Genomic DNA, 26,360 nt, shown 5'->3' on the forward strand with positions numbered 1-26,360 from the left:
GATTCAATAAAGGTGAACTCAGTGAGTGAAGAAATATGGGTGAGAATAGGCAGCAAGGTCAGTAGGAAGTAGCCAGAGCGAGAAGCCAATCAGAGAAGACACACAATTATAAAGGGAAAGGTCTGGAAATCTAAGCCTCACTCACTTATTCAGAGGAATTGAAAAGGTCCTTGAAAAAGGAATGGTGGCTGAATGGAGGCACATAATGAAATGTTAATTCTGGGCAAGTAAGATTGGATGGCATGTTAATATGGAATAAGGTTTCTACAATGCATGAAAGAATATTTTAACCATTTTCTGGAATGTGAAGGGAGTTCTGAATAGGCAGTTTGAGAGTGGTGATGAAGTCTCCTTTATGTTACATCTGACAAAAGTTCCTCAAGCCCGGACATCCCTGGTGGCACGGTGGTTAAGAGTCCGCCTGCCAATGCAGGGGACACGGGTTCGATCCCTCGTCCGGGAAGATCCCACATGCCGCAGAGCAACTAAGTCCGTAAGCCACAACTACTAAAGCCTGCGTGCCTAGAACCCGTGCTCCGCAACAAGAGAAGCCATCGCGATGAGAAGCCCACACACCACAAGGAAGAGGAATCCCCGCTCGCCCCAACTAGAGAGAGCCAGCGCGCAGCAACAAGACCCAACGCAGCCAAAAATAAATAAATAAATATATTAATTAATGAAAAACGTTTGTCAACCTCACACATTTGAAATCCACATAAAAGTAAATATAAGGAAGACTCTTGTGATGATTTCTTAAATTAAGGGGCAGCATAAAATCACATCGGGTTTAACATCAGTTAAGTTTGGGTTTGGCCTCTAGTTTCCACCTTTACTGTCATGAACCTTAAGTAAGTCACTTAACCATCCTCAGTTCGAGTTTCTTCATCTAAAAACAACAAAGAAAGATCTGGGGAACTGGGGGATCAGTGGAGCAGTGAATCTGAGAGCATTCTGTACACCACAGTGCTGTACAAACGCTGGCTTTTCCCCCCCCCCCCCCCCCCCCCCCCCCCCGCTGGGATCTTAGCTCCCCGACCAGGGGTTGAACCCGGGCCCTCAGCAGTGAAAGTGCAGAGTCCTAACACTGGACCGCCAGGGAATTCCCGATGGCCTATTACTTTTAAATTCAGCACTTCATCCCAGTAGAGCGAGGAATTCCACATTTGGACCCACCTTCACTGGAGATGTCTGGAAAAGCTGCTTCTGGTCGCATGCCTTTTGGGCTCTGTGGGCATCCCTTGCTGAATAAAACTTGATGATGCCATAGAACCCAGGACCGGCCACTGCTGCGTTTGGGAAGACTCGGACCGAATACAGAAGGCCAAACTGGGAGAAGACTGAACACAGAATGCTGTAGGGTGGTCCCATGCTAAGTAAGTGCAGGAAATTTCACGCCCAGGAAAACAAACCGCCCATTCCCTTATATTCCCCCAGCCCTTCGCCACAGGCAACTGTGGTGAGCCGGCAACTCCAAACACTTCTCATTTTATGAACAAGTTTCCCTCTGAAATCCTAAGCTTCGAGAAGCATTAGGAGGCAATGCCGTCTGTTGGGAACTATCTCTCAAAAATCTCTGGGGGCGAGCTGACTGCTCAGGTCGGCTCTAGAACTAAGATTCCTCTCAGCGGAGACCACAGGCAGATGAGGTGCTGAAGCAGTACCCCGGGGCGCAAAGTTACTGGGGCGCGGGGCGGCTTCCTCCACCCCTCCCTCCGCCCCGGCTCGGCTCACTTGCAAGGCCTCGGCCGTGGGTCCAGAGCTCAGCTCCCACACCAGCAAGGTTTTGTCACCCGCGACGGGAACCACAAAACGTACCAACTCCACCATTCTGCCGTTACCGCGCGTGCGCGGCTCGAGGCGCAAGCGGACTGCGCCTGCGCACGCGCGCCCGCGCTTTTTAAAAAAATGGAGCCTGAGGGGCGGAGTCAGCTCGGTGGGAGTGGGACGGGGGCGGTGCTCGGACCTCTCCCTCGCCCCTCCCACTCCGGGCTTGCCTCTGCCTCTAGTTCCGCTTCCGCAACCCGCGCGCCCAGAAGTTTTGGAGTTTAGCGTTTCTATTCAAGTGTATTTTTAGCGTAGAGTCCAAAGTGTGAGTTTACAGGATCGAATGGTGCGGACATGTTTATAGCAGCTGGCTTCATCTTCAAACTCCCAGAGAAGACTAGAGTACTAAGTAGTTAGCGCTAACTGTCCACTGAACTTTAAAAATTTAGATTTCCTGACTCTGTGTGAGAAATGACCACCAAAGATGCAATCCTTCGACTTGAGTGTTTTCATAAGTCTTAAATATGCAAATCAAGGTATAACATTAAAGCCATCGACAGTCTAGTACGAAATTCTTAAAAAGTTGGTTTCTAGCCCATTTTCCTAAAGTACCCCCAAATCACTGAGCACATTTCTGCATCCCCACCACGACTTTCTCCACCTCAATATAGCAGACACTTAGCCCCACCCATTACCTACTTCTGAGCTCTTTTACTTCAAGAATTGTTGACTTTGCAGGAATTACTTGGATCTTGATACTGTTTCAAACCAATAACTATAGATTTATTATCTATATCATTATCCATTGCATTCATTGTATGTATCCATTTATTCATTGTATCCATTATCTGTGTATGGAGAAGATCCCCATAATCTTCTCCAGATTGATTATGAACACCTCATGAACAATATTTACAGATTTATCACCCTTTTTCTAGTACTTAGCACACTCATACTCTATTAGGTACTCAAATATATTTGGCTTAATCCGTTGCAGAGCACTGGCTCTAGGCAAGCGGGCTTCAGTAGTTGCAGCACGAGGGCTCATTAGCTGTGGCTCACAGACTCTAGAGCACAGGCTCAGTAGTTGTGGCACACAGGCTTAGTTGTTCGGCGACAGGTGGGATCTTCCTGGACCAGGGCTCGAACCCATGTCCCCTGTATTGGCAGGTGGATTCATAACTACCGCGCCACCAGGGAAGTCTGGAAGGCAGATTCTTTACCACTGGACCATCAGGGAAGTCCCAGGATCAGCCTTTTAAAGAAGCATCCCAGAGATGTTTGAGTGCAGAGGTCCAGAGACCATATTTTGAGAAATGATATTTCCCTATGGACACCTTTCCTCTGGCAGCCCTTTTGAATGGCAGCTATGTTCTCTCCAGTGCTGCACTGCCTGCAGTCTACCCAGCTTTCATCCCAGTGAGAATATTCCAGAGACCAACTAAGGATCAACTCCAGGTGTTTCTCCAGTCACCTCTGGGGCTGACTGCATGTCACCAGCAACCAGTACCTCACCTGCTGCCCAACTACAGTGACAGCTTCCAGATTTGTGACTCAGCTAGCTCTCCACCATGTTATTCTATGTAGACACCACCCACCTTTTACAAAGCCTTGGACACCCATAAGCCTATAAAAATAAAAGAAAAAAAGGAGTAGGGCTCCAGGACTTCTCCAAGTACAGGTGGTGCCTCCTCACCATACCTGTACATGGACGCATGTTGGATAGTGTTGGTTGGCTCTTGACACCCATTTCTACCCCCTTCTCCGCAGGTGCTAGAAGCCTGGGAACCATGTTTCACAAATCCCCTCGACAGCAGGGTTCTGCCAATAAAATGTACTTGTGTGAAATCTGGAAGGTGGAAAGCAGATTGAAATCGTTCTTTCCTCCTCTGCAGCAGACTCCATATACCCCATCTAGTCACCACCTGTGGGGCTTTGGGGCTTAAACGATCTCATCAGTGGTTTCCCAAAGTTTCCTGACTTCTGAGTGGCAGCAGCAGTTTTGAGTCTATGGAAAGCAGCTGTGGTGGAGTAACCTGAAGGCTAGTGCTACAATGCCCCCATCCCCAACTTTCACCACCATTAGCCCCCTCAATGATAAGCACCAACTGTTTGGATATAATCTTTCTCCCTTTCTGGCTTTTTTTTTTTTTTTTTTGCTTGATATATCTAGAGTGCCTTCCATTTTCTTGTCTATGGTAGTTTTAACATATATCCGCAAATTCTTTGACTCTTCTTTCCTCAAAAGGTGGAGTCTAAATCCCCTCCTCTTGAATGTGAGCTGGAACGAGTGACTGACTTCTAACCCCGCTACGTGGCAGAAGTGGTGCTATGTGCCTCCTGAGGCCAGGCCATAAGAGGAATAACCTCTGTCTCTCTCTTGGACAGCTCCCTCTGGAGGAAGCCAGCCATCATGTAGTGAGGATATTCAATCAAGTAGCAGGTAGACACACAGGCTCATGCAGGGAGGAAATGAGGCCTCGCTCTAACAACCAGCACCACCCTGGCAGCCAGGTAAGGGAGTGAGCCATCTTGGAAGTGGACCCTGCAGCCTCAGTTTAGCCGTCAGATGACTGCAGCCCTGGCCGACATCTTGAGGACCTCACGAGAGACCCAGAGCCGGAACTGCCCAAGATATTCCTAAAGGCTTGACTCAGAAATTGTGAGCAATAAATGTTGATTGTTGTTTTCAGCCACTACTTTGGAGTGATGTGTTACATACCACCAGATAATCAATACACTGTCTGATTCAGGGTTTGAACCAGACAGACTTGAGACCCTCAATATATTGAACTGGCATATTAATGAATGATGCCCTTGTAACCGTTGGGGACTTCGGTCCTGGGCTCCAAGACTTTTCCTCTACCACAATACTTGCCATGCCAACAACCCACAGATTTTCCTGGGCACGAAATTCTTCAAATCCCTACTGTGAAAATACACATTAGGGTTTTATTGTTCGGGGGGAACTTATAAGCAGAACAATAACAGAGTGCACTCAATCCCCCAAGCTTTCAGAGAAGGGGATTAGACCAGATTCAGCTGCATTGTGTGTCCCATGAACTGTAGAGTGTCCGTAAATGAGGAACCAGCCTGGAGTGCGTCACAGTTACAGGGATGGTGAGGCAGGGAACGTCTATACTACTAACAGTGGCAACTGCTTGGTGACAGAAATGGTCGCAGTAGGAGGGGGAGCCTATTTTTTCCATTGAGCTCGCTGGTACCTGCTGAGCTAGCTTTTTGCTGAGCTACTGAAAGGGGAAAGGAATGAGTGTCCAGGACTATCTGAATTATTTCTCATCACCTCCTGGATTCCCATCACCTCACTGATCTCCATTCCCAGGTTACATTTGGACTTTATCACCATCTGGAACTTGTCATAAAAAATCTTAAAAGTACCATCTTTCATTCTCTGAACATATGCTCTTGTCCTTTCAGTTCTCACTCATGTGTATCCACTGTACATGCTCTTCAGTTGCAACAAAACCTCTGGTCTGGTGCCCCATTTTCTCCCAGTTCCTACTTGGTCTAAACACCCAAGTTGACCTCTCAGCCTCTCCACTTTTAGGCCACCATCAAAGTACTCTTTGTAAAACTCAAGCTTGGTCATGTCTTTTCTCTGTTTAAAACATTGTAGTTTGTGCTCTGTTCGCTCGAGGCCATGTGCCTTGACCAGGCCCTTTGGGATCGGTTCTCTGCTCGCCTGCTCAGCCTCACCTGCTGCCCTTTCCTCCTTGTGCTTCATGCTTGGGAACACCAGACTGCACAGGCTTCAAGCCCACCCAAGGTTTCATGCCTCTTGCCTCTGTACTGTCCTCCGTCTAGAATGCCTTTCCTTCATCTCGTCCTCCCAAGAAACTTCTCTTTGGCTTTCTTCTTCTTCCACTCCTCTAAGCCATCCCTCACATTGACTCCTTTCCAGCCAACCAAGAGCTGAACCACTTCTTGGTACACTGCCATTGTCATGTCAACACACTGTCTTCTATGTATAATATGTCTTCAGGTTCTGTGCCTCCTCTCAGTCTTAGGGCCCCGCAAGAGCAGGGACTTTGTCCTGATCATCTCTTTCCCCAGCACCAGGCACAGTGTCTGGCATATAATCCAGGCCCAGATCAACTTCTACCTTTTTCATGGACCCTCCCTAGTTTCCTAACCTTCCTTCCTCTGAACCTACAATTTTCTTCTCTGTATCACTTTTGCCCTAATCATATATTGTGTCATTTCATTATCTTTTAAAAAGTGGCTCATTTCTCTGACAGATTTCATTGGAATCAGAATTTTCATTCATTTAGTAGCTGTTGGCTTTGTATCTCCCTCTCCCCTTCTATCTCTCAGGTCTCAGCAAGGAGTTGGGCTCTGAGCTAGTTTGTCCATCATAAGATGGTGACAGAGGCAGCCCCAGGCGGCCATGTTTTGTACCACCTGACCCTGGGCACCCCTCCTGCTTCTGGGCCACAGCCAGGGATGAGTCCCTGATCCAAGGAGAGACAGCTCACTCACAGGCTGGCCACGTGAAGTCTCTGGCTCTGGCAAAAACACTGCCCAATCCAGGTCAAGCTGGGCAAAGCAGAATCTTACTCTTGGGAATTTTAATTTAGAAATATGGTAGGGTAGCATTTGAGACTAATAAAAAATTGTGCAAATCTGAGGTAGTAAGATACCCAAAATATTATCTAAGCCTCATTTATGTACCAACTTTGAAATAATGGAAATCTCCCAAAATAGGAACCTGGAGCTACCTGGAATGCTGGTCCACACTTTGGGAAGCCCAGCAGTACAAGGATCTCTACTCCTGGCTTCTCGTCAGCTCCCTGTCTTTGTGACCACTGCTCTTATTGAAATCAGACCCCCACTCATTACAGAGTTTGAGCGGGCAGGGGGACCTTCCGCTCTTGTGACCTAATAGTGTAACCAAAGTGCCTAGTACTGTACCTGGCCCATAGCAGGTGCTCAATACACAGCAGCTGCCTCCTTCTCCTCATTATTACCGTTGTTATCAACTCTTTGGTGGCAAACACAGCTTATACTTCTCTGCATCCCTGTTGGAGTCTAACAGTTCTGGGCTCCAACCTTAACTGACACTTTTGGACGTGGGGCCTTGGGCCCTTGAGCACGTTACCTACATTCTTTAAACCCCGTTTCCTATCTGTCAAACGAGGATAACAAGATATGCTTCCACGGACTGTTGGCGTAAATTAGACCATAAGATGCCTAACCCAGGGCTTGGCACCAAGCAAGCAAGTGGGAAATGTTAGCTGCTGCTGCTTCCTATTGTTACTAGTATGAGTCATGCGCCTTAAACACAATAAATACTTGTTGCCTCACTAAAGTCACCGCCTAGAGAAAAACACTTGTATTTCATTCTCAGTAAGAAACTTTGGGAGGTGACTTGGGCAGGCACTGAGAGAACAGATGTCTCTCATGCAGCATCAGCAAACTAATAAATCAGAAGAACCGATGGGCCGTTCACTTTGCTTGGAACCCCACCCAACCGGCAGAACCTTCTGGGCTGTCTCCCAGGCCCACTGATCCTCTGGGGACCGTGTGCTATCACCCCATGGCTTGCACCGTTCTTCACCTCACATTACTAAACCACCAGCACTATCTGTGGTCATTTAGGTACATTATCATATCTTGTTCATCCAGAATTTCTTTTACTCATTACTGTATTTAACTCTCACTGACTTAATAAATGTGATTAATGACTTAATAAATGTGATTAATGACTTTCTTGGCAGGAGTGGAAGAGCCTTTGCACCTTCTGCAGGTGGCACTGTCATTATAGAATCACTTGGAATCGTGCAGCCCGGGGCCTGTGCTGGCTGAGGCAGGTGGTGGTAGGTTTGGTGCTGGGCTGAGCTGCAGGGAGCCGAGCGGCACACAGCTGACCCTCAGTGGGGTCAGGAGAGGCCAGGGCCTGAGGAGGCCCGTCTTGGGCAATGGCTGCTCTCACACGTTCTTCTTTACCCTGTCTTTCTGGCACCTCCCTGCTAGTTATCCAAGGGTTGGGATCTTTTTTTAAAGAAAAAAAACAACCCAATGGGAATTTCCACCAGCTTGAAATGGTGGAGAACCCCCTACCAAGACAGGGTACACATTTGTACCTGAGTTTGAGAACTTGGGAGAAAAGTCAGGCCTTGGCTCCACCGTGGAGGGAGGCCCAGTGATCCAAGTATTCTCGCAACCCCAGTGACCGTACGTGACGGGCCAGAAGTAGATGATCCTCTATGGGCAGGAGGTCGAGCATGTTGTAAATAACTGGTACTTGATGAACCAGGAGAGAGAGGGCACCAGAATAAATTGTTATTTGATTTAATGATCTATGCCCCTTGAGGATGGTATGTTTTCCAGTTCCCAGGGACGGATGATACTGGGGAAACAAGGAAGGGAAGCCCCTCTTCATCCTTCTACTCATCCTCCTTTGCCCACATTTCCTCTTGTGGAAGTACTGGCTGCATGAGGGATTCTAGTTTCAGCCCTGCTTCTTCTTGCAGGCCCTTGTTATTGGTATATAAATATTCAACTATTTACATTTTAATTCCTTACCACATGGTTAGACTTGGTTATGAATTTATATATTTTAATATGAGAAAAATAAGTATTTTACAAGCAATGCTGAGAAGCCAATATTAGAAAATAACATTTGCAGGTGGCCTGAGGCAGAACAGGGCTCACTCTGTGGCAGTCTCGTGTGCTGTCTCACTTTCCTCACCCGCCTCTTCCTCAATCCAATATGCAGCCAGAAGCTTCTCTGTGGGGGCTTTGATGACTTCCCTGGGGTAAGAAGACTAATGCCAAGGCTTTTACTTTTGAAAGGAACAATTATAGTTTCATTATTTCCTCATTTTAGATGAGAATTATAAATTGTACCCTATCATTTACGTTGCATCCTTATAGAATATCTCATCCTCATCAGAAGACTCCCTGTCATGTAGCTTTTGTGCCATGTTTTCCTTGCGTGTGGCGTTGAGAGGCCTATACATAACCCTAAGCCAAAGTTGTGGGAAACGTTCAGCCTTGAGAGCCAGCTGCGGACACACCAGGCATGCCGCCGCTGCTCGAAGGGACCGTGCCTACTTGTTCCCCTCCTTGTTCCGTTCCACGGGAGATAAACCACCAGGGCCCAGGGATCAGAAAGAATGGAAACTGAGACGAGCAAAGCTGTCTCCCCCCTGCACACGCAGGTTATTCTACGTGATTCTGGGCTTATGGGTTTCCTCCCAGGGAAGTTAACCTTGAAGCCGAGACAGTCTCTAAATGATGTAAACCACCATCTGACAACCAACCTCCTTTTTCTAGCCTATATAATCTGCAACTGTAGCATAATAAAATTTGCCTTGCCACCATCAGTTGTCTTGGTCCTTCTGACCCCATTCGTCGGTGCTACTTCAGTTCCTTACCCCTTCCCTTCTGACCCTGGGCGGTGAAACCCTCTTTCTCCAGCTGGTCCGTGGCAAGCGGCGCCTGAACAGGGACCTGAAGCGTGAAGGCAATTAAAAGAAAGTGCAGGTAAGAGAATCCTTATGCAAAGTATGTGTGGCCACGAGTAAAAGTGAAACTAATAGAGGCGTAAGGCAATAGTCAGAAGTAAAAGAAGATGGGACAAAAGTGCTCAAAGGAGCGTGAATTATTTGCTCAGGTTTTACTTTCGATGCTTAAAGCTCGGGGTAGTAAGGTTTCTACCTCACAGTTGACTGAAGTTTTGCAGCATATCCATGATGTATCTCCCTGGTTTCCTGATGGCGGCTCTGTTGTTATAGAAATCTGGCAGAAAGTTGAAGAAGATTTAAAAAATTATTATGAGTCTCAAGGGCCTACTCATACTCCTGTTGTTACATTTAGTTTGTGGAATCTGATAAAAGAATGTTTAAATTCTGCTCATGATAGTGGTGATTTGACTGTAAAGTCAGAAGAGCCAAAGCCTTCTTCAGGAGATAAAACTGCCTTAATGGCTTCTACACCGCCACTTCCTAAATCTAGGGAACTTATTAATTTTGACATATCAGATGAAGAGGAACATTTCGATTTAACAGATGAGGCTTTTAAACACGAAAGAGAAAAATACCTTGAGGATGATTTTCTAATGGCTGTGATAGGTAAGTCAGCGAAAAAGCTGCAGATTAATACGAACTGTCTTCCTCAAAAATTTACATCTGTGAAAACGCTCAGTCCCTTGCAGCGCGCTGTACACGGAGCAATAAAGCGAGGAGAAGATCCTATTTTCTGTTGTCCCGTCATAGAAAGACCTGATCCTAATAATCCTCAACAGGCTATTAGGGAGCATCGGGCTCTTCCTTTTAAAGTTTTGAAAGATTGAAAATCTGCCTGTGCTCGATATGGGCCCACTGCTCCTTTTACTACTGTTACGGTTGACACTATTGCAGGAGAAGCTCTTTCCCCCGCTGACTGGAAGTCTATTGCACGAGCTTGTTTAAATGGTAGCGATTATTTGATATGGAAGTCTGATTTTTATGAACGGGCTGCTGAACAAGCAGAAAAGAATGCTGCCCATAATATTCCAGTTGATTATCATATGCTGGTTGGGGAAGGAAAATATATTTATTTACAAGATCAATTAACTTCTCCCTTTGTTGCTTATCCTCAAATAAATCATTTGGCATTACAAGCCTGGAGGAAATGACCTTCTACACACACAATTGAGGATCTTTTAACAATTAGACACGGACCTGATGAACCATATGCTGATTTTGTAGATGGACTGTTACAGGCGGTGGGGAGACTCATTGTGGACGGACCCACTGGTACAGTTGTAGTTAAGCAACTTGCTTTTGAAAACGCTAATAATGCGTGTCAGGCTGCGATTCGACCTTGGAGAAAATGGGGAACATTGGAGGACCATATTCGCCTTTGTGCGGACATTGGGCCTGCTTATATACAGGGTGCTGCTGTGGCTGCAGCATTAACTAAAGTGGGATTTAGAAGCAATCAAAAGAAAACAAAGACTTGCTTTAAATGCGGAAAGGCAGGTCATTTTGCTAGAGAATGTAGATCTTTTAATCCTAACCCTAGTCCTTCCTTCCCTACTCAAAAACCTCCAGATGGTCGAAAAATCCCTGGTTTATGCCCTAGATGCAATAGGGGAAAACATTGGGCACGAGACTGTCGCTCACTGGCCCACAAGGATGGGATACCACTGTCGGGAAACTCCTCCCGGGGCCTTCCCCGGCCCCAACAAACAACAGGAGCAATGTTTGTGTATCCTCCTCGAATTATCAATCAGACATTAACCAAAAACAAAAACATACAATATCCTCGCTCTCCAGAGCAACACCAGGAAGCGCAGGACTGGAGCTCAGTACCTCCGCCCGGTATGTATTACCTCCTGAAATGGGTCCTCAGGCCCTCTCTACGGGCATCTGTGGACCTTTACCCAAGGGTTTGATGGGACTATTATTGGGAAAAAGTAGTGTCACCATGAAGGGTTTAACTATTATGCCAGGAGTCATAGATTCTGACAACGAAAGAGAAATAAAAATCATGGCACAAACTATTAAAAATGTAATAACTATTTCTCCTGATGATAAAATTGCATAATTGCTACTTTTGCCCTTTGTACCTCGTGGACAAATTTTACAACATCAAAAGAGAGGAACAAAGGCTTTTGGATCATCTAATGCTGCCTACTGGATTCAGAAGATAGGGAAAGAACGTCCAGAAATGAAATTAACCATTAATGAAAAGGTTTTTTCAGGTTTGTTAGACACTGGAGCTGATGTCTCTGTTATGATGCAGATGCACTGGCCTAAACATTGGCCCATTAGTCCTACTATTACAGAACTTCAAGGAATAGGACAAAGTTCTTCTCTTGTGCAAAGTAGTCAGTTATTATTATGGCAAAATAGTGAGGGCCATTCAGGATACTTCCAGCCTTATGTTTTGCCTGGGCTGCCTTTAAACCTCTGGGGCCGAGATATATTAAAAGAAATCGGAGTACTGCTTTATAGTCCAAATTCTCAAGTCTCTGATATGATGTTGGATCAAGGATTTCTTCCCACAAAAGGGCTGGGAACAAATCAACAAGGAACTGTCTATCCTACTGATGTGAAAATAAAAAATGATAGACAAGGTTTGGGTTTTTCTTAGGGGCCTTGGATTCTCCTCCACTCACTGCTGATCCAATTACTTGGCTGACTGATGACCCTGTATGGGTGGACCAATGGCCCCTCACTAAGGACAAATTAGAGGCTGCAGAGTAGGTAGTTATAGAACAATTAAAGTTAGGACACTTAGAGTCTTCCAACAGTCCTTGGAATACTCCTATTTTTATTATCAAGAAAAAATCTGGAAAATATAGGTTATTACAGGATCTAAGAGCTGTTAATAAAACTATGCTAATAATGGGAGCTCTTCAACCAGGCCTACCCTCTCCAACAGCCATACCACACAATTACCATCTTTTAACTGTAGATTTAAAAGATTGTCTTTTCACTATTCCTTTGTTTCCTGAAGATAGAAAACATTTTGCTTTTAGCTTGCCTTCCTTACATTTTAAGGAACCCATGAGGAGATTTCAATGGAAAGTATTGCCTCCGGGCATGGCAAATAGTCCTACATTATGCCAAAAATACGTGGCTCAGGCCTTGACTCCTGTGAGAAAAAGGTTTCCAACGTTATATCTCATACATTATATGGGTGATATACTTTTAGCCACTGATAATATTCCTTTATTAGAGACTGCTTTTCAATTTTTACAACAATCCTAACAATCATTTGGCTTGGTCATTGCCTCAGAAAAAATTCAAAGACAATCTCCAGTTTTATATTTGCGAAAATATATTGATACCACTACTATTAGGCCTCAAAAACTGCAAATTCGAGTTGATAATTTAAAAACATTAAATGATTTTCAAAAACGACTTGGAGATATTAATTGGCTAAGGCCTTCCTTAAAACTTACTACTGCTCAATTACAGCCTTTGTTAGATATTCTTTCTTTCTTTCTTTCTTTATTCATTTATTTGGTTGTGCCAGGTCTTAGTTGCTGCATGTGGGCTCCTTAATTGTGGCATGTGAACTGTTAGTTGCAGCATGCATATGGGATCTAGTTCCCTGGCCAGGGATCGAACCCGGGCCCCCGGCGTTGGGGGCACGGAGTCTTGGCCACTGCGCCACCAGGGAAGTCCTGTTAGATATTCTTAAAGGTGACTCAGATCCTTCTTCTTCACGCTCTATGACTCCAGAAGGATTTCAAGCTTTACAAATAGTTAATAGAGCTATCAGCTCTGTACAATTAACTCGAATACATACTCACCTGCCAATTTCTTTAACTGTTTGTCCAACACCTCATGTACCTACAGCTGTTTTATGACAAACTGTTGGGATTATTGAATGGATTCATATGAAAACTACACCCTCTAAAGTTATTAACCCTTATTATGAACTTATTAGTAATTTAATAATGCAAGGGAGAACTACATGCTTACAACATATAGGAATAGAACCTTCTCAAATTATTATCCCTTATTCAGTTAGTCAGCAAAATTGGCGTTTTCAACATAGTAATGAATGGGGACTTGCTCTTGCAGGATTTCCAGGAAACCTAGAATGTCATTATCCTGCTGATAATTCAATTTAGTAAAAATAATCTTTACATTTTTCCTTCTATAATCCAACGACACCCTATTCCACATGTACCTTTGGTTTTTCCCAGCGGGTCCTCCTCAGGAATGGCTATTGTACTCATTGACGACGGGACAAAATTGATTGAACAAATTCCATTGACTTCAGCTCAGCGTGTTGAACTACATGCTGTTATTATGGCTTTTGAGCATTTTCCTTCTGTGTCTCTTAATCTGTTTTCTGATAGTAAATACCTTATTGATCTATTACTTCTTTTGGAAACTGCTACCGTAGGACATACTAATGACCCTGAATTATCATCCTCTTTTCATTTGCTTCAACAGCTTACTCGTTCCCACGATGGTCCTGTCGCAGCTCTACCTATCCGTGCTCATTCTAACTTGCCTGGTCCATTGTCTAAACTTAATGCGACTGCAGGTGTTTTAACTTGATCTAAACGTAATCTTTATCCTGTGCATTTTCCTCCCAAAAATAAAGTTAAAGTTACTCTTCCTCCTCAATCTCTTTTCCCTAAAGCAGGACATATCCCAATTTACCGTACGCCTCCTTTCCGTTCGTCATGCTATCAAGAATGGCTAATGTATTGCATTCGCTACTTGCGTACTGTAAATAAACATGGTTTATATCCAGGACGCCCTTGCGTTATGGTGAGTTATGATCAAACTCCTTTACAAGCAGCACAACACTCACATGCTTTACAACATCAATCAGCTACCACCTTATGCAAACAATTTTCCCTTACTCGTGAAGCCGTCCGACAAATTGTTAAGCAATGCCCACAATGCTTACCTCACCTTCCTGTTCCACATTATGGTGTTAATCCTCGTGGATTATTACCTAGTCATTTATGGCAAATGGATGTTACTCACATCCCCTCTTTTGGAAATTACAGTTTGTTCATGTCACTATTGATACTTATTCTGGTCTTCTCTGTGCTACAGCACAGACCGGAGAGGCTACCAAACATGTTATTACTCGTTTATTACATTGTTTTGCATTTATGAATATTCCTAAAATTATTAAAACAGATAATGGGCCCGCTTACACTAGTGCTGCTTTTGCAACATTTCGTAGTTCATTACAAATTACCCATATTACAGGCATTCCATATAACCCTCAAGGACAAGGTATTATAGAACGTGCAAATAGATCTTTAAAGCTAACTATTGAAAAAATAAAAAAGGGGGAATTACACAGAACACCACCACATAACCTTAAAAATCATGCTTTGTTTATTTTAAATTTTCTCACTGTTGATAAATTTGGCCATTCTGCAGGGGAGAGGTTGATGGCTAGCAAATAGATGGCTCGCCACAGCTCACAACAAGTGTAGAAGTTGAAGAAGGTCTGCAACTCTCACGAAAATTTGACAGTGCTGATTCAGAAAAAGAAGAAGAAGGAGAGGAGATCAGATGGCAGCATTAAAATTGAGGATGCGTTTAGCTTGTCATGCAAAGTATACATGGATTTGTGTTACTCCTTATAAGTATAATGACTCTATTTGGGAATGAGAGAAAGTAACAATGCATCTGCTGAGTGTTTGGTCAGATAATAATATTAGTCTTGATCTTAAAAAGTTAAATGCTGAAATTCAGGATATGCAAAATGCACATCTTGACATTTCGCCAGAAGATGTAATTCAAACTTTACTGGATCATTTAAAGTGGTTAAACCCTCAGTCTTGGATTACTGGAGGGTTGTCAGGATTTATTACCCTGGCCATAATTTGCCTATTATTGATAATAATCTTCTCATGTCTGTTTCGTATCCTCATGCAACAATATACTACTCTCGGCACTAAGCTTCATGGAATTATTTTGCAACAAAAATTAAAAAATAAAAAAGGGGGACCTGTGGGAAACGTTCAGCCTTGAGAGCCAGCTGCGGACACACCAGGCATGCCGCCGCTGCTCGAAGGGACCGTGCCTACTTGTTCCCCTCCTTGTTCCGTTCCACGGGAGATAAACCACCAGGGCCCAGGGATCAGAAAGAATGGAAACTGAGACGAGCAAAGCTGTCTCCCCCCTGCACACGCAGGTTATTCTGCATGATTCTGGGCTTATGGGTTTCCTCCCAGGGAAGTTAACCTTGAAGCCAAGACAGTCCCTAGATGATGTAAACCACCATCTGGCAACCAACCTCCCTTTTTCTAGTCTATATAATCTGCAACTGTAGCATAATAAAATTTGTCTTGCAACCATCAGTTGTCTTGGTCCTTCTGACCTCATTCATCGGTGCTACTTCAGTTCCTTACCCCTTCCCTTCTGACCCTTGGCGGTGAAATCCTCTTTCTACGGCAGGTCCGTGGCATAAAGTGGCCCCCTTGTCGCGAAAACGCCCTCCTAGAACACAGAAAGGGAAATATTAATTCTGCATCTCCCCTGCTTTCTCTGGCCACAGTACTTTACCCTCCTCAAATTTACCTGACTCTCACTTTCCCCTGAGCTTCTCTTACGCCGCAGAAATCGAAAAAAGCCCCTCGGAGGAAAACACACACAGTTAGTGTTACACGTCATTTTTCATCTCTCGCACAATGTGTTATCTCTGGTCTTATCAGGACTAAACGGGTACCTCAGTCCATAATCACAATGAGCAAAATCACCAAAGCCCCGGGATCTTGAAATTCATTCCATGCACGCTGGCCTTCCAGAAGTTCTCTGTGTCCGTCCAAAATGGACCCCCAGTGTCTCCGGGGAGACCACTGCATGTGGCTTAGCATGGAGTATAGGCAGGATTTTCAGCCCTGTTCACCTTTCCTGGCCCTTGGCCAAGTGCCCTCGTGCAGTGAAAACACTGCACAACGGCCCTGGGCAGAAACACGTTACTCTCTAGATGCGCTTCACACCAGTCCGCTTCGGACTTAGTCGCACATGCAGCATTTGCTGGGGGTGTGGGTGTGGGGAGAAGGTGCTTTTATTTTCCTGGCTGCTCTATCCTATAAGTTGAATCACACCAAGTAAACACGTGAACCCAACAAGCAAAGTTATCTATAGCTCTCTGACTTTCATACTGCAGGGTAGCACTGAGGTGTCAGTGTAAAGTGGAATCAGTTTAAAGGCCATGACCAGCAGGGAAGCACAAAATACTCTTTTTGAATACAAATAGAATAGATCAAAAATCAGTGCACAATAAGTGTGTTTCAGAAACTACTTCTGTCCATATAGTATGTGTCTACTGAATTGTGACATAAAACCTAGCTCACAGCCCAAGCACAGTGTGATCAGTAGAGAAGTCCTCAGTGGAAAGGGACCATCTTCTTTTTGATAATCACTAGCAGTATGACCATGGGACAAGATATTTTCCCTTTCTCTTTCTCCAGTTCCTTATTCTAAAAGGATGAGACAAACTACTGTCTAAAGTTTCTCCCAGTTAAAATTCCATGAGGTTGGGATAAAGGGAATAGAGAGTAGGGGCCTGAAAAACAGTAGGATGAGAAGGGAAGTTTTCTTGCCACTTTACAGAAGGGACTCATATGTTCTACCTTTCATCAGCTTTGAGTGAGGCCAGCCCCTAAATCCCCAACCATGTGGCCCTCCCAACCCCAGAGCCTCCTAGAAGGCCTCTGGCCTGGCCTGATGCCTAGGAACCAGGCGTCAGGCCAGCAGGAACAGGTACAACCAAAACCCCTCCCCGTCCACCCTCTTTCCTTAAAGGCTAATGAAAGCAGATGAATCTGTGCCAGTCCTGTTCTAACTCAGCTTGGGCTGGGGAGCTAATTCTGCTGATACATAAATTAGGGTAAACCATTAGGGTAATTAAACTTTCTTGCGGCTTTTGGTGAGGAAATGGAAACAGATGAGTTCTAAGTTCTCCTCTAGTTGAAAAATTCTGCTTTCAGAGACCAATATTTACCTTCTGCTGCTTTTTCTATCTTCGTCTTTTGCGATTCTGTGAGAATAAGTCTGTTTTGAAAGAAAACATGATCATGATTATCCATTACAACTATTTCCAAATCCTTATTCAATCCTTTTTACTTTATATCTTATCTACCCAGTGAGATGATAACTTTTTAAGGCAAGGAATTCTACCCTGTTTCAAAATCCTTTGACTCTTCCACAGTACCTAACTTAGGGTCTTGCATGCAGCCGGCGATATATTTTATTGACTGTTTTAGATAACGTTCAACAGATAATTCCTAATACAAACTCTTAGAAGTAGGAAAAGAAAATAAAAGTATCTAGCAGAAACCTAAGCTTTGTTTTAAAGTCAAGAACAAGAGTAGGATGCCCATGATCACTGCTACTATTGATCATTGTGGAGGAGGTCTTAATCAGTACGGTAAGAAAAACAAAGTATTGGAAAGGAAGAGACAAACATATTTGCATATGCAATGAGGGACCTAAAAAGACCAAAAGAGTCAACCGAAATTCTACTGGAAGTAACATGAGGAAGATGGCTCCATACAAAATCAAGAGATCAACATATAAGCCTCAATAGCTTTCCCATATAACACAAATAACTAACGAAACAACAGAAGAAACATCCCATTTACTATATCCATAAAAATGCATAAAGTACCTAGGAATAAACTTAACCACAAATTTGTAAGACCTATGTGGTGAAAATATTAAAACTTTTCTGAAGGACATTAAGAAGAAGTACTTACATGGCATGAGATACCATCCTCCTAGAATGCTGTAAAGAGGTCAATTCTCCGCAAATTAACCTACAAATTCAATGCAATCCATTTATATCTAAAATAATTTTTAAATAAAACCTAGCCAGCTGACACTTGGTAGAGAATATATGTAAGAATAGTTATGAAATGTATGAAAAAGAAGGTCAAAGATTAGGACTTTGCCCTACCAGATATAAAATATGTTATAGAGCAACTAGAATTAAGCAGTGTGATATTGGTACTGGTGGTACAGGACAAGATAACTGGATCACAGAATAGAGTCCAGATGAAGAGAAAATATTAGACCAGGGAAGAAAGAATAAACTATTCGGTGAAAGATTTGAAAACAACTAGATCTTCATGTAGGGGGAAAAAGTTACATCCCTTACCTCAACCACACTAAAAAAGAAATACAACAAATTCTAGACAGATTATAAAAGTACTTGAAGAAAATATTAGAGATGATTTTTACGTCATGAGGTGACAAAGGCCTGGCTAACAAAACCCACCCCACATGAGCCATGAGGAGAGGACAGGCAGATACGGTGGCAGACTGTCAACACACCTCCTACTCTTCACAGCCCTTGCCCCCTTTTCCCCTAGACTGTTTGTCTTCTTCTTGTTGACGTATAAAACTCTTGGGAGTTCCCTGGTGGTCCAGTGGTTAGGGCTTGGCTCTTTCACTGCTGTGGCCCGAGGTTCAATCCCTGGTCAGGGAACTAAGATCCCGCAAGCTGCACAGCATGGCCAAACCCCACCACCTCCAAACAAACAAACAAACAACTCTTCATAGTAAAGAAATACTGGCTTTCATTGAATTTCAGGGTTTCGAATCTTTCCAGTGTTTTTGTCTCTAAGGAGACACGACAAAAGAGTGGAGTAGGGAGCACAAGCTTTGCAGTCGGGTGAAACTGGCTTCTGCTTTTGGTTTGGCCACTGGGCCCTCACACTGATCTCCTTCATCTATGAAGGAGGGATAGTAATATCATCCTCACAGGACTGTGGGCATTAAATCAGACAATATATGGAAAACTCTTCATCTTACACTTGGCATGAATCAGTGCTAAGCTGGTGTCACAGACAAGATGGTGGAATGTATCAAAGGCTCTGCTTGTGGCATCAGGCTCTGAAGGCTCTTTCCCACCATAAGATTATAAAAATATTGCTTTTATTTTCCTCTAATACCTTTATGTGGTCTTTCTTCACATTTATGGAAATACGTTTATTTAAGATGAAAAATGGGGATCTGCTATTATTTACCCCCAAGGAGTTAGGCAGCTATTCTATCACCATTTATTCATTTTCTTCCACTGATTGGAATATTGAAACATGACATTTCAAAAGTTAAGAACACATGGGTCTACTGCTGGACTCTATGCTACTTCAAGTAAATATTCGGCTGCATTATTCCTCACTGTGGAATTGACATAATGCCTCATCTCTGTTCCGTTGAACCCCATTATTGTCTACCATAGGAAGAACACTGCATGGCCCCTGTCCTCAAAAAGCTTATCACATAAGTGGGGAGAGGAAATAACGGTTAGGACTCCTCGCTTTCACTGCCGAGGGTACAGGTTCAATTCCTACTTGGGGAACGAAGATCCCGCAGGCCAAAACAAAACAAAACAAAACAAATGTAAGGTTAAACTACCTAGAAGTTAAAAACAATAAAAAGGGGACTTTCCAGAAATTCTAAAAAGGCAAAAGGCCATATACCACCTGGAGATATAGAGGGTACAGTCTGGGCAATGGCCAATGACTAGCAAGCTGACCCCATACCAGTCCCCAGCCTCTTGGCTCAGAAATCATACTCTTCCTCACCAAGAGAGAACTCACGTCTTCCTGTTGTGGCGGTCGCACTTTATCAATATCACAGGATTGATCAAAAATCAGAATGCCAAATTATTACTTGACAATGAGAAATACATCTCTTCTACACACAGGGCATCCGTGTCTGCACAATGAGAGAATTGCCTTCTGTGGGACAGGCCTCCGTGGCACACTAAAGCACAATCACACAATCGGAGGCTACTTGGTGAGAACAGAATTAGAAAAGGAATCAGCTGAATCCAGAATTTAATGGGAAGGCCTGAGGTAGCTGGATCTGTTCATCTCCTCCACAGGCACAGCCTGGCTAGGGGGCCTGACTCTTCAGTTATGCTGCCTAAGGTGCCATCTCTACTCTCGGGCAATGTGAGGATGGGCACTGCCCATGCTGGTCTCTCCTCACCTTTTCTATGCTTTCACTACTGACCAACCCTCCTGCAGATAGACACATTTCTCGTTAGAAGTTAGTACATCATGTCAGGTTGTATTCAAGTCTGATAGGCCCGCAAGCCATTGGTCCTTACGGACCTCTGCTCAGCTCCATGATGTGCTAACTTTGGTGTTTCTCTCTTGGGGGGCTGCCTTTTAAAAAACTGCTTACCACTTTTGTGAGTTCTGAGGGGAGGGACCGCTTTGCTATGGCCCCTAAGAAATGGTGACAAACCTCACAGGACTAGGATCAGGAGGGCTGCAGTATTCAGGGAAGGCTTTACGAAGACAGATATCTGAACTTGAGTTGGCTTTTCAGAGATTCATAGGACTTCCACAGGCAAAGCAAAATAAAGGAATTTTAGATGGGCAAAGGCACAGACCAAAGTAGGAATGGGTATGGTGTAACGAGCGTATAGTGAGGAGCCGCTTTGGCTGGAATGGAGGGAGGCCATTACAAGAGAAAAGGTAAATAAAGTAGGTTGGATTCGTAGGGTAGAATCAAGATTCTCAGCTTATTAAAACCACTCTTTAATGTTAGCAACTGCCTGTGGGGAAAAGTAATAAACCATTGTGTAACCGAACAAAAGGTAAACAGGCTACCTCCAGGAATAGGCTACTATAAATATGACATACTTTAGGGTAGCCTGCTGCAGGATTTTACTTGCAGTGGTTTAATGGAACCTATCTACACAATTCCTAATACACCGGAGAAGAAAGATGCTAAGTAAACCTAAGGAATTGCAAAGATCCCACTTTTATCGTTTAGGCATGTCCTTTTACCTCTCCCAGGGTGACTGATAGCTCCATGACTTTGGAGATCGTATATCTCTCATCATTTCAGCCAACAAGGAAAGAAATCAAAAGTAGAATGAGAGTGACTGCTGAGTACATCAAATCAGCATCGTTTTCTGAGTTGAAGGAATTTTACTATCATGTCAACTCTGGCCTTCCTATAAACTTAACTTGTCAAAATAGTCCAATGGCTTGTTATCATGGATCCAATTCCATAGAGATTTCCTGGGAGTGGAGTTCCTTTAAAAATCCTGTGGGGACTTCCCTGGTGGCGCAGTGATTAAGAATCCGCCTGTCAGTGCAGGGGACACGGGTTCGATCCCTGGTCTGGGAAGGTCCCACATGCTGCAGAGCAACTAAGTCCCTGCGCCACAACTCCTGAGCCTACACGCCAAGAGCCCGTACTCCACAACAAGAGAAGCCACCTCAGTGAGAAGCGCGTGCACCACAATGAAGCCCCAACGCAGCCAAAACAAACAAAAAAAGAAAACACAAGAAAACATCCTAGGAATATACTTTTCAGTAAAAGAACAAAGTGTATGTCAGTCCTTATGACTAAAGAGAAGAATCAAGTAGTAGTAGGTGGAAAGGTGGATTTCATTCTCAGCTTGTGAGTTCTGAATCTGAATTAAGTATTGTCCTTACCTCAACGAGACAGAGAATTGTAACCCAAATCGTCACTACTGCAGATATGGATATTGCCAAGATGAGTCTGTTCTTATAGCCATATGCTGGAACTTCTTTTGTGAGCTAAAAAAACAAATAACAACTTTTTAAAAACAAGGAGATAGAAGGGATAAAAACTGACTATTCTTAAACCTATTCTAAACGCTAGCTAACTATTCTTAAACTACCATAAAACCCAATCCTTTCAGGCGAGTAGCTTCTATAAGAACAAGCCAAATTTAATGTTGTTAATCTTATCATTAGCATTTTCTTCTACAATTTATTTATCTACAATTTATTTATCTTGTGTTATGTCCTTTTCTCGTCTGCCCCAGGAATAGTGCCACCTGTCTAAATGAGCAAAGTGAGAGATCACTGTCCTAGCCCGTTTCATGGCTGAAGATAAGATAGAGACTAGGAGCCCGTGGCATTCCTGCTTGGGCACGTTAATGGCGTGTCCTAAACTGAGTAAAAGTCCAGCTCCCATGTGTCAGGGGTTACCCTCACCTCACTTGACTCCTGCCCTTTCTGCTCACTCTGGGCTTCTGTGCTCTCACTGATGTAGTTGTCAGCTTTCCACTGGTCCGTATCCCCCTCCGCTTCGGACACATTTACTTCTTGCTGCTTGCTGAGAAGCTTCATCAGGAGGCCTGTTCTAGAGATGAGGTTGGCACAGGCCAGCTGCACGTGGGTCTCCGAGCAGTTCATTTTTAAAGTCTGGATAACATGAGAAATGAGCCTTCGCATGTCATTGTTGGGGATGAGGGACCGTAGCTGCTGGTTTAGCTGAGTTTCAACTTGATCACCCGGGGATGTGAGCCCTGGGAAAGCGAAACCTGTGGGCTTAGAGGATAATTCAGTGCCCGTGTTGTGGTACTCCCATCGTGTTTGGTTGGTGTGTTGAACAGTTGGCATACTGTTGTCTGCAGCAACAGTAGAATGTGCAGTGGACACGTTCCTATGGGTAGTGTTTCCAGGGCCGGTTCCTCCTGGCAGAGTAGAGTTTCCTGTAGAAATAATTTCTTCAGAAACATTTTGTGCAGTATTGTTTTCTGAAGTAGTGTTTTCTGTAGAAGGGTCTGAAAGAGAAAATAATTCTGGAAAAGGCTTTTCCTGAGAAGTCACTTCTCCTGAAGATGAAACAGCCTCTCGTGGAGGGGAATTTATGAGACTCCTCAGTACAGAGAACGGAGGGCTTGCAAGCATCATTCTAGTGAGTGAACTTTTCTTTCTGAACTTTCCACTCCTTTTGCCTTTGGGTTTTCTGTGGACCCGATGAGACTTAATTTTATGGAAGATGTATTTTTTTCCAGAATGTGAGATTAGTTCGAAGTCCTTAATGTTTCTAGTTCTAGCCTTCGCATCCTCTAAAACATGAAGAGTGTTGGATAAGTCTTTTGATGTGCTTTTAACCTCAGATGGGGATTTTGGAGGGATGGAGGCAGAAGGCCTGCCCTTGAAGTACTGTTTCCAGGAAGAGGAGCCTGCTGCCTTGTGTTCCTTTATGAATGAAGACTCTGCATTGGAGGACTTTCCCACCAGCTTCCTGGGACTCTGAACCATGAGAAGCTGTTTCAGCTTTCTTGGGGATGGCCTCCTGAGCCTTCTTTCTTCAGCAGTGTTCACCTCAGATGGCTGGGCATTCTGTTTCCCCCTGACGCTCTCATCTCCCACTGCTTTGAGGTGCATTTTCTGTATGCCCCTTGGGCCCTTGAGGACCCTGTTCACTCTCAGCAGCCTTTCCTCTGTACTCTCAGTGTTTGCGAGGCTGTCTTTCTGTGGTTGGGCAGTTTGCAATTTCTTTTGAAAGATGTAGCTTTTAAACGTGGCACTTGAAATGTTGGAACGCGTACGCGTGGCAGGTTTTTCTTCCTTTTTAACCTCATCAATTTTTTCTTGAGTTTCTGCATCTAACAAATGTTCCACAAAATGGAGTTTCCTCAATTTGTTTTTATGAGTTGAATTCTTGGGTACAGGTTTAACAGAAGGGCTCCTTGTATTGCCTTTCAAAAGGCCCTGCGGCATATCTCCATCTGGTGTATTTGAGAAACGAAGTTGAATGAATGGGAATAATGTTGATTCCACATCTCCTAGATTTCCCTCTGAGGTATAAGGCAGTATGTCATTTAGTGTACTGATAATATCACTTTTATTCTTAAAGTCCAGCAGCTCATTCATGAAGCCTGACAAGCTGACAGCACTTTTATCTGACGACGCCCTCTCGGACTCAATAGTCAGCTCAGTGGTGGTGTTCTTTTTCCGGGCTTGTAACACCTTCATCAACGATCCTTCTGCATTCCCTATAGATGTTTCTTCATCTGTCAAAAAAGAAGGGACTGTTTTTGATCATTGAACACTGATGGGACAGCTTTTTGTCAGTCCACAGCCAAATAAATTAGGAATCAGTCAAAGTTTGAGTGCCACTGAGGAGTAAAAGAAACCCACACTTAAGCCTATGACTGGCAACAACAAAATGTGAAAAAGATATCTCTTGAAAAAGTGGCTATCTACTCAGAAAATTCTGTAGCGTGAAATATAGTAACTATGTTCAGGATTACTCCACTGGTTCCCAGGGGCCAGTACTCAAGAAAAGGCAAGGCTGGAAGACAAATATTCCCCTACTCAGCTGGACTCTCTGCAGATCTACTGTGACTCCTCCCATTCATATACACCATCCTGTCCTGCCTCAGAGGCAGAGGAGTGTGAGGCTTCCTCTCTCCACCTCTTCAGTGTGCTTGTGTTCTTGCTGCTATCACAGATGACCACGACAACAACCGCCGCTAACAGGTCGTCATCTGGACATGTCCTTCTCCACCCGCCCACCGAGTCCTTTGCTCAGTCCCTGCTTCCATATATCCCAGAGCCCATAACACAAGGATCTATACAGAAAAAAACACTATGTCCGCCCTGGCTCTTTGCTAAAATTTGGGCAGGGATCTGGGGTATAAATTCAGAGATTTGCCAGATTATATGCCAATGTGGAATGTTCAACAAATCAATGGAATAATACTTGAGGTCTTCAACTGCAGAAGGGAACAAGCAACTTCTGTCAGATGGCTACTTTGCTTTCATTTCATTTTACTTCTAATATTTCCAGCTTTACTTGGGGAACCGTCCAAAGCTTCTGACTGTGTGAAGGCAATGTGTACCATTGTGCAGGTGGGCTTCTCTTCCAAAAGGATTAAAAGTAGTTTTGGTGAGGGTCAGAGGAGGAGGGGAGGGTCATGAGAAAGGAGGAGCATGGGCTTGCAGAGAGCCCCAAACTTGGGACAGGAGATCGGGGCACTAGGGTCATAGCACTTAACACCTCTGATCTTGTTTTTTCTCACCTGTAAAAGGAGAGTAAAAATGCCTTTTCTGCCCACATCTGGGGGAGAAGGGAGTAATAATAATTAGTAAAGTTGTCAGGGGGAGTTCCCTGGTGGTCTGGTGGTTAGGACCTGGCACTTTCCCTGCTGTGGCCCGGGTTCAATCCCTGGTTGGGGAACTAAGATCCCACAAGCTGTGTGGCACGGCCAGAAAAAAAAAAAACCGTGTTGAAAAATCAGCAATATTGTCCTTATATAAGGTGCAAAGTGTTATTTGTATGATGTGCTCTAGATCACTGAAAGAGACTTGTATTCAAGCTACCTGGGCATGAAAGTACATTTTGGAAGTCATCAACTTAGTACCAATAAATCTAATATATAGAAAAATAATTGAAACCCCCTGAGTGTTTTGTGGATAGAAAAGCTTGAGATTCAGAGCAAGCTCAGAGCTAGACAGTCTAAGAATAAACTAGCTCTCCCGTCCATTAGAAGGGCTAGGTAGCAGCTTCTGGTTATGGAACCAGAAAATCTCAGGCTCCAAATAGGACATAAAACAGCATCATTTGTACTCTTTATAAAATTGCAGAAACACACAAAATAAACAAAAATATATTTACACCTCTCCTATGAGACAAAGAGTACCTGAGACTTAATGTATATAAAATCAGTTTACAAAATGTGATGCGCTATATGAATAAGTTCTCATTTGCAGAGAGCACAGCATAGGATATGTGGTCATTAATGTGAATTCCCTTCCCCCTTCCATTCCTTTATCTTGTTCCATTATGTATGCAGATCAGTTATATTAGCTTAATAATGTAACCAAGCATCTGATTTTTAGCAAGGGGGTAGTTCTTAGAAACTTAGGGAGCTGGAACTCTGAATGAATGAATTAAAACAATGCAATTACACCACTAATTTTAAAATTTATCATCATTGATTAAAAATAAACATTAAAAAATTAAATTAACAATTTATTATCCCGCAATTGAGACTCACCACAAGGTGTCACGTCTGTCAGGCATTCACTGTCACAACGCAGCTTGACTGTCTTACAGGCAACCTCAATACTATCTTTAAATTGGCAGAGGCAGCAGCCCATACGGTTAGGTAAGATCCTATAAATGGAAACACTGGTCATTAAAGTTGTGATAAAAGAGTTACTCGAGTAGGTAGAAGGGGGAGTCCAAGGCCCCCACAGACCAGTGCAAAAAGGAGTTCTTGGGGTTCATGGGCTGGAGAACAGGATAGGGGCCAGTTGGCCAATTGCTGCTCTTGACTGTTGTAAATAAATATAGTGGAGGAGAGAGGTGCCCAACAGAAGGATTAGGATGGCAGTAGGTATGGTATGC

At 43.8% G+C, this 26,360-nt stretch overlaps 1 protein-coding gene across 7 annotated transcripts in view; it reads right to left on the reverse strand.

Annotated features, from left to right (window-relative positions):
• The window catches only part of LOC117307529 (leucine-rich repeat-containing protein 37A3-like), a 102,904-nt gene that overhangs the window by 36,875 nt on the left and 39,669 nt on the right, over nucleotides 1–26,360 (reverse strand). The window contains exons 9-15 of one of the 7 annotated variants that reach the window (XM_033848445.2): nucleotides 26,008–26,126; nucleotides 22,208–24,018; nucleotides 21,680–21,784; nucleotides 17,218–17,267; nucleotides 15,789–15,843; nucleotides 15,620–15,707; nucleotides 14,575–14,740 (exon numbers count right to left, since the gene is read on the reverse strand). In XM_033848445.2, coding sequence (XP_033704336.2) covers nucleotides 15,657–15,707; nucleotides 15,789–15,843; nucleotides 17,218–17,267; nucleotides 21,680–21,784; nucleotides 22,208–24,018; nucleotides 26,008–26,126 — 2,191 coding nt within the window. In that variant the 3' untranslated portion in view covers nucleotides 14,575–14,740; nucleotides 15,620–15,656. The other 6 variants (XM_033848446.2, XM_033848444.2, XM_073797451.1 and 3 more) reach the window with 6 other exon arrangements.

The sequence above is a fragment of the Tursiops truncatus genome, chromosome 20, assembly GCF_011762595.2.
Source record: "Tursiops truncatus isolate mTurTru1 chromosome 20, mTurTru1.mat.Y, whole genome shotgun sequence".
Classification (NCBI taxonomy): Eukaryota; Metazoa; Chordata; class Mammalia; order Artiodactyla; family Delphinidae; genus Tursiops; species Tursiops truncatus.